The sequence below is a fragment of the Vombatus ursinus genome, unplaced genomic scaffold (genome assembly GCF_900497805.2).
Source record: "Vombatus ursinus unplaced genomic scaffold, bare-nosed wombat genome assembly UNPS02014772.1, whole genome shotgun sequence".
Taxonomy (NCBI): Eukaryota; Metazoa; Chordata; class Mammalia; order Diprotodontia; family Vombatidae; genus Vombatus; species Vombatus ursinus.
The window spans coordinates 4,711,966-4,727,230 of record NW_020954550.1 but is presented as its reverse complement, the minus strand read 5'-3'; the positions used below and the strand labels follow the sequence as shown (position 1 = coordinate 4,727,230).

Sequence of the window (15,265 nt, the reverse complement as noted above, 5' to 3'; positions counted from 1 at the left end):
AGTATAGTATAGTATAGTATAGTATAGTATAGTATAGTATAGTATAGTATAGTATAGTATAGTATAGTATAGTATAGTATAGTATAGAGGACTGCCTAGTAAGGGCCCAGATGATGTTGTGTGACATCAATTTGTAGTACAGCCAGTAAGAATGGTTGTTCTCCATCTTTGTTCAGCAGCATTTGCGTAGGACTGAAAGTGATGAATGGTGGGAGAATTCCAAGGCTGAGGAATGGCTAGGAGCAATTAGCAATATGATTTGATAAGAGGGTTAGGGAATCAAGGGAGGAGGACACTGTAGAGATGAACTGGGTCACAGTTCTCCTGAGCTCTAGTCACACCATCACCAACTGCTGACTGTATATTTTATAATCTCACAGGTACCTCAAACACAACATGGCTAGGGTTAGAATTCTGCGGCTCTCATCACTGCTCACCTGGAATATTGCAATAGCTTTCTAATTAATTTTCTGGTCTCAAGTCCTCCCCCTCCTAACTATCCACCTCAGGCAAATCTCACTCCATTAAAATTCTAAAGGGTCTCTATCACTATTAGGATTAAATATAAATTCTTCTATTTGAAATGTAAAACTCTTTACAACTTTCTTTTTCAGCATTATTAGATTTTATCCCCCCTCTCCCATAAACTCTACTCTTGAGTCAAATTGGTCTTCTATTGACTTTCAATACAAGATATTTCACCCTCTACACCATGCTTTTGCACTGGCTGCCCAACATGCCTGGAATGTACCTCCTCCTCACCTTTACTTCTTAGAATTCAGTTTCCTCAAAGACTCAGTTTAACTGCCACCTTTTATATGAGGTCTTTTCCCAAAAAAATTATATTTATTTTGTTTAATACCTGCATAATATGTGTATTTGTTTTTCCTGATAGAACATAAGCTCCTTGAGGGCAAGGGCCTTTCATTTTTACCTTTATGTCCTCATTTGCTAGCCCAGTCCACTAAGTTTGACACAAAGTAGGTGCTTAATAAATGCTTGCTGACTGATTTGCTTATGGTGGCCTTTTTGCTTATGCTCATCATGAGCACAGCAGACACAACCTACTGCCAGCATTAAACCTTCCCAACATGGTAGAACCTGCCAGTGCTTGTGCTCTTCCAGTATCGCCCTAAGGACTCAGTCACCTCCATGCCACAATGAAGAATCAAAAAACAAAGGTTTGTGAAGGTCCAAACAATCGCTCCCTCAAAATCTGACTCAGAACTAGATATCTGCTTATAAGCACTTAACATAACTAAAGAGAAATTGTTTAAAATTCTAAATCCTAACCATTTAAATCATGCAGGGAGTAAAATATTAATATTCTATTCCTTCTGTGTGTTGTGCCACGCTCAAAATCTGTGATACATTACCTTCGTAAACAAAAAAGAGGTCACAAATCTACTCTTTGGATTTATATACTGTATCTTAAAGTAAATACTTCTAACTTGTATTTAGAGTATTTAGAGACAGCTGATTCAACCAAATTCTTATTAAATAAATGTCACTAAAATGATAATATAGGCCACTTGCCAAGCAGTAGTTAGCCTGCTGGCATATTTTGCCAATGGATGCTATGTGTTAACAGATCTGTTAGCATCTAATATGTGTTAATAGATCTAATAGCAGAAAGCATGCAGTCTGGAGAAGAAGGTGACAGAAAGGCAAAAGAACTTGACAGCCAGATAAACGGATGAGGAAAAGAGTCACAAAAAGGAAGACATTTAGCAAAGAGAACAAAGAAAGAACAGGCTTCTTTTGATAATGATGGTCTTCAACTCACTTGTTAAAAGTTGTTTGCATACTAACTCACTATATACAAATAGCTAAATGAACAGGGAAATAGAGATGAAGCCCAAATCTATCGCATACCAGGAATTATCACTAGCAAGATCGTACAAGTTTGGCACAAGAAACAAAGCATAAAATTGTGCATCCTTGGAAATACAACCTTTATTAATGATATTAATGATTCAAAAGGGTTGTATTCTTACAAAAGATTATTACAAAATGATATTAATGATTAAAAAGGGTTGTATTTTTACAAAAGGTTAGATTTAGGCTGATTTAACACCAGTTCTAACCACGATCATGCAAAAAGACAGAACTTCCAATATACATGTAACATGCACATATTTCATCACTGGTTCTGAATAATGAAAAGAGAAGAATATGATCCTATGCTAATTAACATTACCTTATCATAGACATCCTGAAGGTACTAGTAAAATATTTCCAAATCGTTTGGGGTTGAATTTTCCCATATGTGATTAAGCCAATATTATCTTATGATAAAAGGCAATCTAAATTTATTTTAAAAATTAGTAGTCATCATGAACAATAATTTTTCTGTAAGCCAATTAACAATAAAAACTAATTTTATTTTGACACATGTGCAGCTCAATAGACAAAAAAACCAGTTTACACAAAATTATAAAATCAATTATATTTTCAAGCAGGACAGAAGTTCTTAGAATAGAAGCCCCTATAGAGCACACTGACTTTTTTGGTGGTTGTGGTTGGTGTTTGTATACTTGGCACCTAGCAAAAGTTCTGGGAATTCTATAGGGATCTACTTTAAAAGATTAAGTAACCAGGAGTTAAGGGACTTTAAGTCTTAGTTGTATCATTAACTAGCAGTACAATTTTAGGAAAATTACTTAATCTGCTTATAGCCTAGTCTTCACTGGAAAATGGGTTTTTAAAACATCTATTCTACCTACCTCATAAGGTAGTTGAGCAGGTCAAATAATTTATAAGAGGAAAAACATTCAGGCGGGATTACATAAATGCAAAAGATTGTGACTTGTGATTATATGTAAATTGGTGCTTTTACAATACTTGGAATCAGTCTTAGGTAGCTTAAACATCTTTCCCATCAAAAGTACTTAAAACATTTCCTTACCAAATCATCTCCTCCATGTATAACAAGAAAGCCATTTCCAAATTCTAACAATATTGACAAGTTAGATGGCAGTCATACCTACCTACAGTGGACACAGTAATGGGATTTTTTTTTAACCAAGAAGAGTGGGTCTTTGAAGTAGCGCGGAATGAAAAATGCCAGGGCACCTACTTCTTGAACAAAGTCACAGTGCTAGTAGGCAGTGCTTTTTCTGTGACTGAGGCTTGCAAAAAAGAGAACAAGGTACTGAGGACTTGACCCTAGGCTCATGAAGCACTGAAAAGAATGCTCGGGATTCTCCATTTTCTTAAGTGGGCGGAGAGGGAGAGAGAGGACAGGAGGGGAAGAACCAAAGTATAATGATGTGGCCTGGAAAAGAGTACTGCAGGTTAAGCCAAGAGGCAGAGTTACAGGGAACTCAAAAGGAGATTTGTTATGTGAGGTCCTTTGGAGCAGGTACTGTCAGGCCTGTCGATTATCCCTACGTCCCTAGTGCCTATCAAGCACAGAGGAGGTGCTAAATGACTACTGAATGAAGCCAGATCAATAATTTTCAAAAAAGAAGATCAAACGCTCTAGTCTAGTTTGGCTCTAGAGAGCCATAACAGGTTAAAAATGACTGCTAATACTGTATTGCATTTACAGAAGCCAGCAAGACAATTGAGAAATGAGGTAAGGATCAGAGTCAAGGAAAAAGTAATTTTCTGTATTCAGGAGTTCTTACATAGGATCAAGGTATTTAAAGAGATGGAAAGGACCCCAGAGGTCATCTAATCAAACCCTTTCATTTTACATATGGAAGGTTAGATGACTTATCAAAGGTCACTGTAGGTACAGGCCTTACCTAATCTGTAAAGAACAAGCAAATACTATTTTGTGTCAGTATTGGTTTTCATTCATATTTAGTCGAAAAATTTTCCTTGTGGCTGTTTCAAATTCCATAAAATGTCTGTTAATGTCACACAGCATAAAAAAACCCTACATCTTCACTTTGCAAAATAAAAAAAAGTTCAAATTTCCAATGCAAGTATTTCCATTCAAGTACTTTCATCACAACATAAGATAAAAAGAAGAGAAATGAAAGGTGTATAAATATTAACTTTCCAATGTGAGAGGGCTTACATGAAGTGATGCAAGGAACGGTATAGCTTAAAGATCACAAAAGCTACAAACAGAGAAACAAACAATAATAGCCACATACATATTATAAACACTGTAAAGAAAGCTATAGTGTTATTTCTTGGAGTAGGGTTAAGAATAGGTAAATAACAAGTTATATAAATATATTCTCATTTATGATCATTTGTCTTATGAAACTGTTAAAAATTTTAACATTTATAATTGTCAGTGAAAGTCAAAATAAAATTTAAATTCATTTCCTTTTAAAAAGCTAAGTGAATTCACAAATCAGACTATGGAATTAAGATGAGCATCCGAGAGGGAGAGAAAGAGAGAGAGAGAGAAGAGAGAAGCAGTAGCAGCAGCAGCTGGGTAGACAAAAGAGTTCAGAAGAAAATTCTTAAGAATACCTAAGCTAGTCTGTGACAGACTAACAGGCACATGCCACTTAACTGATTCAAATTTAAGCAGAGCCTGTTGGTAAGCATGAAATCATTGTCATTTTTCTTTTTTCCCTTTGGGAGTGGAGAGTCAACAAAAGAGAACTAAATTTGTCAATTCTTTCAAGCTAAGGAATAAAAACAGATAACTCAACTTAGCTTCAGGAATCCAATCTTTTAGAATTTCTTACAAATCGATTAGAATTGTCAGTGTGTGGCTATGGAAAAAATAATGCCTAAAAGGAGAATTTAAAATTGCATTATACATTTGAGGAAAATTTTAAATAAAAAACCTTTTTGTTTCTGAGGTAGGCTTTCTTGGCTGAAACTCGCCCACGCCTTGCTTCCAATTGCCGAGCCTTCTGTTGAAGTTTCTGCAGCTCTTCCCTCTGTAGATGGAGAGATGCAGCCATCTCTTCCTTTTCAAGCATTGCCTCCATACTTTCGTAAGTGTCATAATATACTACTTCATCTCTCTTTTCTGTTATGAAAAGTCAATAAAATGGGGGAAAAACATGTTAGTTTTGATCCTCATTAATTCTGCATCTGTGGAAACTTTGACATGAGTTAGGTCAAGGTTTACCATTTACTCTGTCTGGGGGAAAAAAAGAGGGATGTGGTTAAGTAAATTAATTAACCCAAGATAAGATTCTGAAGAGTAAAGATGATCAAACATTTAAAACACTCCTCACCCTATGTATGTAATTACAACAGAGCCGTTATTAGCCATTATAGTGAGGCCTCTAGGCAGCAACATTTTGGTTAGTCCTAGTTACTTTGTGGGCTTTGCTTAGAAATAATAAGAACTATGAGAATCCATAGTTTCAACTCTTCATTAATTCATTAATTCAACGACGGCTGAGTATAACAGGATTGCTTTCTGTTTATGCATACCAATAACACAGAGATTGCTTTCTGACATGTACTATGTAGATGATTCCTTGTTAGCTTATTTTAAATAGATAGCCTCTTATTTGATTGTTTATATGTGTTATTTTCTCTACCTAACTACATTGTCATTCTGCATTTCTTGTTCCTCAACAAAATGCTATTAAGTTCTGATTTAGTCCAACCCAACTTTTGAATTTGTACTCATCTTTCAGGGGTCCATCCTTAATGGACGGTTGGTTTCATTTGAACACTTAATGAGCATGTACTCTATGTCCTATCATTTAATTCCTGCACAAAATTTCTACACCAGAAACCATGTCCTTGGGTTTTGCTCTCCATATTGATGATTATTTTATTTAGTTCACTATTTCAGGTGGCCCTAGACACACAGCCTTACCAAGTCATCCAGTACAGGAATTATGATCTAATCAGCTTTGGCAATGACTCCAGAAAGGGGTGTGTCAGCTTATTTCCAGGCACCATACTCTCTTCCCCCAGAACCAAAGTTACCCTTTTCAGCTATCACTCTCTTACCTGTGTGATTTCCCCCACTGGAATGTAAATTTCGTGAGAGCTGAGACTATCTTTGCTTTTGTATTTGTATCTCCACAGTACTTGGCATATAGTGATCAATAATGCTTTTTCATTCATTCATTCATTTCATTCAACGGTGGAAATAAAAAATCGTGGGCTTGGGACTAAACCTCATTCATTGATAAAAATCTTGGAAACCTACCTAAGCCTAAATAATGTCATTTAATACCTAGCACATACATATACCTCAAATTATTAAACGTTCCCCACATATATCTTGTCTCCCTACTATAGCAAGCCCCTTGAGGGGGACATAGTATTAAATTCCTTGTGATTAGTATAATGTACTGCAGAAGATGTTTAATAAATATTTTCTGATAACTAAAATGAAAACCTGCTGCTCATATTATCGTTGTGTGCTCACTACTTTAACCATATCTGTATATGCTGAAACTGGTAGCTTTCAACAACAGCCCACTTAGACCACATGTAGTAGTATAAAAGTTAGAAGTTATAAAAAGCACAAATTGCTTTTCTCTTCATGAGCACCATACCATTTATCTTTTAAGCTAAAGCAAGCAAAGGAAACAAAAATAAACAAAAAAACTATAAAACAACTAACTCTTGGCTTCTAAGGGGAACCTTAAATTACTGAGCCTGAGTGACCAGAAACAATTATCTTCTCAGTTGAGAGGTCTGAGGTGCCTTAACAACATCATCTAGATTGGACTCAGGAAACTTATTTAGTTAATTTGGCTAGAAAGGGAATGTGATTGGTACATCAGTAATTAAGGCATAAAAGCACCCTTTTCTGAATTCAGAGGAAGGTGACAGTGGAAGAAGAATTAGAAGCACAGAAGAGACGCCTGTGACACAAGTGAGAAGCATAATAGAAAATGGGCAAATACCCAAAATCTACGAACTTTTATGTGACTTGGGTTTAAACATTGTGCTAACAGTCAAAGTTACAAGTTTTGATCCTCAACTAGGTCAAATACCTCTGCATGGCCACATTTATGTTATACTAATGCCTGTAAATCACATTGTAAGTGTATGCTAATGGCCCCAAAGGGAACAAGGTACTGGAAAAATCAATTCAAAGCCTAAGCCCCGTTGATGGTGGGTCAGTAGCGTCATCCTCATAAACAAACAATAATACATTATGATTGTGAACCTCCTGCCTCTTTTCCTATGGGTTCTTACAAAATAAGCAACCAGTGGGGTTGCTACTTTTACTAAGAGTTACCAAATTCCAACTTTAATTGTAATAAGGTACTTTGGCATATGCTTATACCTTCAGCATTTCCCTTTTTCATTTCTCCAAAGCTGATCAGTACAAACCTCTTATATTAAAGATCTTTTAAACTTAAGAAACACCAAATAAGATGAGTATTTCCATACACAGACTAAAAGGAAAAGGATTATAAATGAAGCTGTAAATCTCTATTATGGACAACTTGTTTTTCTTTTCATGTATGTTGTGTTTCATGGATAATTTAAAAGCTCTTCTGCTTCTCTGTATTTCCTACTGACCTTCCTTCTGGTCTCTTCTATACATTTAAAAAATGTTTCAAATATTCAATTTTTTTCAAGTTATAAAATTTAATGCAATTAATAAAAAATGCAGTACAAACCAAAGACTACATACATATTTTTGTGTACTTAATGCTGCTCCACATTACTTAAAGAATATCTGCTTTGAACCATGAAGGGAAAAACCTTAATTACAAATAAAAAGATTTTATCAAGGACATACTTTCTAAAGAATCCACATTACTGGATTCAAATTTTTTTAAAAAAACTTTTCTTTTTTATTTTTGATAACCCAAATGAAACTTCCAAAAAAATGAAACTTTAGCAAAGATACTAAAGGTCAAACAAGCCACTCATCACACCTTTGGAAGAAGTCCTTTTTAAAAGAGTACTTTTGTTAGAATTTTCTTATCTTTTAACAGAAATGCAGCTGTTGCTTTCGTTTAAATTTCCCGCCAATCCTTACAGTTTAACAGCCTATGTACCTTTGAAGGAGAAAATGTCTTCTATATATACCTGATAGAAGTCTCTTGATGCTTTCAAGTTGAGCTGTTAGCAGTAACTCCTCACACTTCAAGATTTCAAATTGTACTTCATACAACTGAAGTTGCAGATCATAATAATCTGCTTCTAACTGATCCAAAAGGGCAATGGCTTCTGTACCACCTTGTAAGCTCTGCATCTGGATAGAAAAAGAAAAATAATAATTGCTGTGGCATGTCAAAGTATAAATTTTAATAAGATATTCATCCTAACATGGCAAAGTAAAGAAAGCATCTATATGAGAACTTACAACTCAGGAAGGATCTCAAAAGATGCTAGAGAGCATTAAATGGTTTTTGGTGGCTGGAGCTGTGAATTGAGATACAGGGAGACGGAGAGTCAGCTATACTGTTGCTACTGTCTCTACCCAGAGACTGCTGAACCCCTTACTCCAAGCACAGAATATTCAGCATAGATAAGGTCAAATTGACTGAGCAATATGATGACATGGTAGCTTGCATGAAGTCTGTGAACAAGGAATTGAATGATCCAATGAAGAGGGGAATAATCTCTTTGTTGCTTACAAAAATGTCACAGGACCCCACTAGTCATTTTGAAGGATTGTTTCAAGTACTGAGCAAAAGATGGAAGGTGCTGAGAAAAAACAGCAGATGGCCCAAGAATAGAGAGAAAATTGAATTAACAGATATCTGCAATGAAGTCCTGTATCTCTTGGAAAAGTTCTTGGTTCCTAACTCTTCACAAGAAAAATGCAAAATTTGCTATTTGAAAATAAAAGGGACTAGTGCTGTTATTTGGCTGAGGTTGCTGCTGGTGATTACAAGAAAGGACAAGTGGGTCAATCGTAACAAGCGTATCAAGAAGCATTTGAAATCAGCAAAAAAGAGAGGGTCCTGAACTTCTCTATATTCTATTATGAGATACTGAACTCTCCGGAGAAAACTTGTTCCCTTGTAAAGACAGCTTCTGATGAAGCCATTGCTAAACTTGACACATTCAGGTGAAGAATCATACAAAATGAGTACACTTACAATGCAATTACTGAGAGACAACTTGACATTATGGACAACAGACACCCAAGAAGATGAAGATGAAGCAGGAGGAAGATGAGGGAGAATTCACCAGCCTTCCAATTTTTGTCAGCCTCATTCTAAATTTACACAGTACATTTAGGTCATCCATTGGTCATCCATTCTGTCCCACAAATAGTTTTTGTTTATGATTTATTATTATGTTACTTCTATTTGGATATCTATTTCCTATGTGGTTTTTATGTTTAATATTAGGAGAATAGAGCCAGTTAACATTCTGTTATGTTACTATAACATTTTCATCCAAGATGGCCAACATGGAGATATGAAATTTTTATACATGGTTTACACGTTTGGCATAGTACTTTTGGTATGCTGTGATTTCACAAGGTTAGTGTTTAAAACAGCTTCCATGTCTAAACAAAGAAAACTGCCTACAAATTGGCCTGCAATGGGGGGGGGGGGGATAATTAGTTCCAGTCACAGGTTTTATTATTGTGGGTACTTTAGGGTTGGAGCACTCATACCTGTGGTAGAAATAAATGCTCCATATTAAATCTCATACCATGTGTATCTTTGGAATACACAAACTCAACATGTTCATCTTTATGATTGCAGTTGCAAAAATGTTCCTTAAGACAAAGTTCTAAACCAGTAAATTTACTCTGGAGATGGGCAGAAATAGTTTCCATTCCATTATTTGTAAAGTTACCTGCTGTTTGCCTTCACTATTTTTGCATATTTTACCACTCATTTTATTTGTATTTAAATGGTTTAGCTAACCAAAGAACAAATGTACAAGTAAAGATGCAGTAAAAATGAACTGCTTGATATTCATAAAGTCAACTGTATAACAAGCATGGGAGTAAAACAAAAAACCTCAGGTATTTAACTTATGTTAGGTTTTTTGCTTCTGTAATTTTTTTTCTATTTGCCAACATGCACGTAACAAGAAAATAGTTAACTTGAGACGATGGCTAATTTTGTTTAATATCTTACGAAATTTTCATGAATAATCAAGTATAACTTTGAAGAACATGTGTATTAAGTTGATGTTAAGTGGAACAAAAGCTTTATGAATGGGGGGAAAGAGAAATTAAAGTTATTTCTAACAAGGTTAAGATGAAACAGAGTAAAAATATTTATTGCTCCTTTGTGAAATGACTTAGGTTATATTAATCTAACTTCAGTAGTGACAATGGCATATAAAAAAGGAACAAGATTACCTTTAAGTTAAAACAAATAAGTTGTTTGGTAAAAGAAAGCAAAGGGCAAAGAAGTCAATTGTTCTAGGAGTGGACTTTAAATATTTATCCTCAGCTCTAACACTGTGATATCCTAACAGTTTTTTATATAAACCAAGACTCTTCTAAAATCAAATTTTAAAAAATATTGTTTCAGCCATTCATTTGTTAAATGCTTAACCATATGCCAAGAACTGGGTTAAGCAACAAGTATTAATACAAAGAAAAGGAAAAATAGGGTCCCTGCTAGCAAGGATCTCACACTTGAATGGGGGGCACAATGTGCATACGTGTGTATATGTGTGTGTGTGTGTGTGTGTGTGTGTGTGTGTGTATACAAGAGGTAAATGGGAGGTAATTTCAGAGGGAAGAACTTAGATTTGGAGGGAATGGGAAAAGCCTCTTGTAGAAAGTGGGATTTGAGTTGAATCTGGAAAGATGTCAGGGAAGTCAAGAATCAGACACAAAAAGAGAGGATTCCAGGCATGGGAGACAGCTAGTGAAAAGGTATAGACTCAAGACATAGAATGTGAGGAACAGCAAGAAGGCCAATGGTGCTAGTCTTAGATACGTAGAGGAGAATAAAGTGTTACGGTAGGGTTAAGAGGACTGGAAGGGGCTAGGTTGTGAAAGGCTTTAAAAGCCAAAGAGAAGATTGTGGAATTTATTAAACAGAAGAGTGACCTAGTCAGGTCTGCACTTTAAAAAGATCATTTTGGCAGATGAGGGGAGACATTTGAGACAGGAAGACCAACTGGAAGAACTGCAATAGTTCAAGTGTGTGATGATCAGGGCTTGCGCAAGGGTAGTGGCTACTGAATGTAGCAAAGAGGATGTACATGAGAGATGTTGTGAAGGGATAAATGACAAGTCTTAGCAACAGATCAGATATGTGGGGTGAGAGTGAGGAGTTGAAGATGACACCTTTAACCCTATGTGACTGGGAGAATGGTAGTACCTTGACACCAATAGATAAATGGTTGAAGGATTTCAATAGTTTTAATAAAAACTGCAAACTATAAATGACCACATGAAAACAGACTCTAATCACTAAGAGTGAAAGAAATTTAAAACAAATCTGAGCTTTCTCATCACACCAAGCAAACTGAAAAAGATGAAGAGCAAAGCTGGGAACAGTGAATATTGGAGAGGCTGTGGAAAGACAGGCACACTGAGGCACTGTTGGTGGAGCAGTCAAGTGATCCAACTGTCCTCAGTATCAATTCGGATTGATTATACAAAATTTTGGCACAAACAAAACAAATGGGGCAGCTAGGTGGCGCAGTGGATACAGCACCAGCCTTGAAATCAGGAGGACCTGAGATCAAATCTGGCCTCAGACCAAACACTTAACACTTACTAGCTGTGTGACCCTGGGCAAGTCACTTAATCCCAATTGCCTAAAAAAACCAAAACAAAACAAAAAAACACAAACAAAACAAATACAGCTAAAATTAGAAGGGAAATAGTTAACTGGGGGGAAATTTTTGCAGCAAGTTTCTTTCACAGAGATCTCATTTCCAAGATACACAAGGAGCTCAATGAATAAGAGGCATTCTCTATTTGATAAATGTTCAAAGGATACAATACAAAGAAACAATTTTCAAATAAAGAAACTGAAGACATCAATAGCCATATGAAAAATGTTGCAAATCATTAATAATTAGAGAAATGCAAATTAAAGTAGGAGTTCCACTTCACATTCACCAGACTGGCAAAAGTTGCAGCAAACGAAAACGTCAAATGTTGGAGAGATTGTGGGGAAAGGGACCCATTAATGTACTGTTAGCAGAGCTGTGAATTGGTCCAACTTTTCTGGAAAGCAATCTGGAACTATAACCCAAGTCACCATATATATCCTTTGATTCAGCAATTCCCAAGACTAGACTTATATCCCAAAGAGATCAAAGAAAGAAGAAAGGGACCACAGGGACAAAAATGTATAGCTGCTCTTATTGTAGTGGCAAAGAACTGGAAACTATGGGGGTATTCATCAATTTGGGAATAGCAGAACGAAGTATAGTACAGTCAGTTCTGCTACAATACAACATATGTGTTCCCAAAAAGCATCACACAATGTAAAATTGAACAATAAAAAAAACACAAAGCTTATGAGGAAAATGCATTTAGGGGGACAATACTCAAAAATTTCATCAGTGACAAAAAAAAAGATAGGGTTCAAAGAAACCTAGGAAGACTTACATGAATTGATATACAGTAAGGTAAGCAGAACAAGAAACAATTTATACAATAACAACACTGTAACAACATCCTATAACATAATTATAGGATGGTTGATGGTGCACACATACTACCCATACCCTGATAGAGAGATGATGGGTTCAAGAGGCAAAATGAAATAACAGAGTTTTGGATATGACAAACATGAGCATGTATTTTGCTTATTTGTTAAAAGGATTTTATTTTTCTTCCTTTTCAATGGGAAAAGGAGTGGAAAGGAAATAAAATAAATGTTTAGTCATAAGGAAAAAAGACTAAACTGTCCATACTCTTTGACTTAGAAATTCCACAACTGGGCACATACCCAGCAAATCAAAGATAAAAAGCAAAATATTAAGAGCAGGACTCTTTGTGGTGGCAAAGCATTAGAAGCAAAGTGGGGGCCCACCAATTGGGGAACATCTGAAAAAATGAATGTATATAAATATATTTTGTAGTAATAAGTGACAAGTGTGAAGAATTTGGCAAAATCTGTACGAAAAGATGCAGAGTGAAATAAGCAGAATCGGAAGAGCAGTACGTACGATGACTACAACAATGCAAATGAAGAGATCACTACAAGGAAGCTGAAGTTTTGAGTAATGGAAAAACCAGTGAAGGTTAGTTAATCAGCAAACATTTATTAAGAACCAGGCACTGTGCTAAACACTAGAGATATAAAGGAAAGGCAAAAGACCATCTCTGCTCTCAAGGAGGTATCAAGTTCAATGAGAGAGAGACAACATGCAAATAATTATGTATAAAAAAAGCTCTATGCAGGATCATTGGAAATAATCAACTGAAGCTTCCTGTAGAAGGTGGGAGATTTAGCTGGGACTTGAGGGAATCTAAAAGGCAGAGATGAGGAGAGTAAACATTCCTGGCATGTGAAAAAGCTGGGAGTATAGGAGCTGCTGTCACATGATTGCACAGTACACAGCAGGGCTGTGGGGAGGGGACGAAGAGGAGAGCAGAAAGGGGATGGGTTGTAAGGGGTAAGAAAACTGGAAAAGAGGGGGGGAATGTTTTAGGTCTCAGGTTATGAATGGCTTTAAACGTATTTTATATTTGATCACTCAGGGGTGACAGAGAACCCCTGAGTTTTACCAAGGAGCGGGGTAAAATGGTCAGGCCTAGACTTTAGGAAGATCACTTTAAGAGCTGAGTGAAGGAGAGACTTGAGTTGGAAGAACCTTGAAGCTATTGCAATAGTCCAGATGTGGGATTATGAAGACCTGTACCAAGGTGGTGGCAATGTCAGAAGAGAAAAGGAGACGTGTAGGAGATGTTATGAAGATAAAATTGATAGGCCTTAGCAACAGATTGGATGGGGAACAGGGGGTAGGCTTAAGAGAGAATGAGGAGTCAAGGATGACACCTGGATTGCAAGCCTGGGGGAACTGGATACCCTCAACAGTAAAAGGGAATCGTCTACTTATCTAGCTCTAACTTTTCTGCTGACCTCCAGTCTCACATCTCCAAATACCTATGGATATCTCCAACTTTAGGTTTCGAAGACATCTTACACTCAACATGGCCAAAACTGAACTCACTTCCTCCCTCAAACCCTCCCCTCTTCTCAACTATCCCTCTCTGTACCTCCCTCTCAGGCTAGGATAAACTGAGAAGACATCAACAACTATACACCCAAACGTCTACTTTTTCATCTCTATATAATCTTTACAAGAATCATTTATGCACAAGGGAACTATAATATGAATGATAATTCAAAAGGAACTATTAGGTTTCAAAATGTTACACAGCACAATAGAAGTGAACTAGAGAGAGGTGCAGAGAATATTAAAATCTCACTGCATTCATTATTTGTTAGCAACAAATACTTTCCCACTCCAAAAAAGCATTTAACTAGGTATAATACAAACCACTGCCTTAAAAGATGTCCTTCAACAAAATGTCTTTCCTTTCATTTGTCTAAATTTGCTCCAACTTTTTCTTTGATGATGGTAAAGAGAACTTCCATTACTTCAATAACAGAAATATATTTCTAACATATTCTGTGTATGCTCTATAACTTCTAAAATTTCAATGGTGTTAAGTGGTTTACAAAAAACAAAATCAAGTCAACCTTCTATTATTTTATCCCACCTGAAAAGTCTATAGAGTAATAAAAGAAATCTAAGATAATGAACTTATAATCTACAATCAGTAATTACAGCATACATATATATACTTTCACACATATATGAACACAAACATGTACATATATGAAGAATGTAGATTCAAACCTCCCTGAGGATAAAGATTTCTTTTTCTCATTGTTGTCATACTGCTAGTGGCTGGCACAGTGGCTTATTCATAGTATCCACTTAATAAATGGTTGTTGGATTAGATTGTAGGATGCTACTGAAAAAACAGAATTAAGCAGCCACTCCCAAAATTCAGATTCATCCTGATTCCTTTCCAAAACATTGGTGCTGGAAGGTATTTACTATGTCCTGCTGCTGTTTCTGCTCTCTTAAATTTAGTTCTCTGGAACCTGTGGGGGAATTCAGTATACATGAAAGGGAACAGGAAGAAAAAGAAGTAGCACTGGTAAATGTGGATAATAGAAATTTAGACAGTGAAATAGAATCTTGGTGGGTTCAGTTTTTAAATTTAAAAAAATTGCCTCAAGTCTAGCACTGCTTTTATTATAAATACTCGAGGTCTTTGTTTTGTTTTCAAGTTTTCAATTTTGTCATGTCAGAGGAGCTAAGTGTTTTTACTAGACAAGACAGCATCTTTAAATTAACATATTCCCTAACATTTATGTAGTCTTTCAAAAATTAAATTAAAGGGTAATATTACAAAGTCTTTACTGGCACAACATTCATATGGGAT

General features: G+C 35.9%; 1 protein-coding gene across 1 annotated transcript in view; it reads right to left on the bottom strand.

Annotated features, from left to right (window-relative positions):
- JMY (junction mediating and regulatory protein, p53 cofactor) overlaps positions 1-15,265 on the bottom strand; it is a 107,803-nt gene that overhangs the window by 27,092 nt on the left and 65,446 nt on the right. Inside the window, exons 5-6 of the mRNA XM_027863407.1 lie at positions 7,942-8,107; positions 4,761-4,948 (exon numbers count right to left, since the gene is read on the bottom strand). Of these exons, the coding sequence (XP_027719208.1) occupies positions 4,761-4,948; positions 7,942-8,107 (354 nt within the window). The remainder of the gene's footprint in view (positions 1-4,760; positions 4,949-7,941; positions 8,108-15,265) is intronic.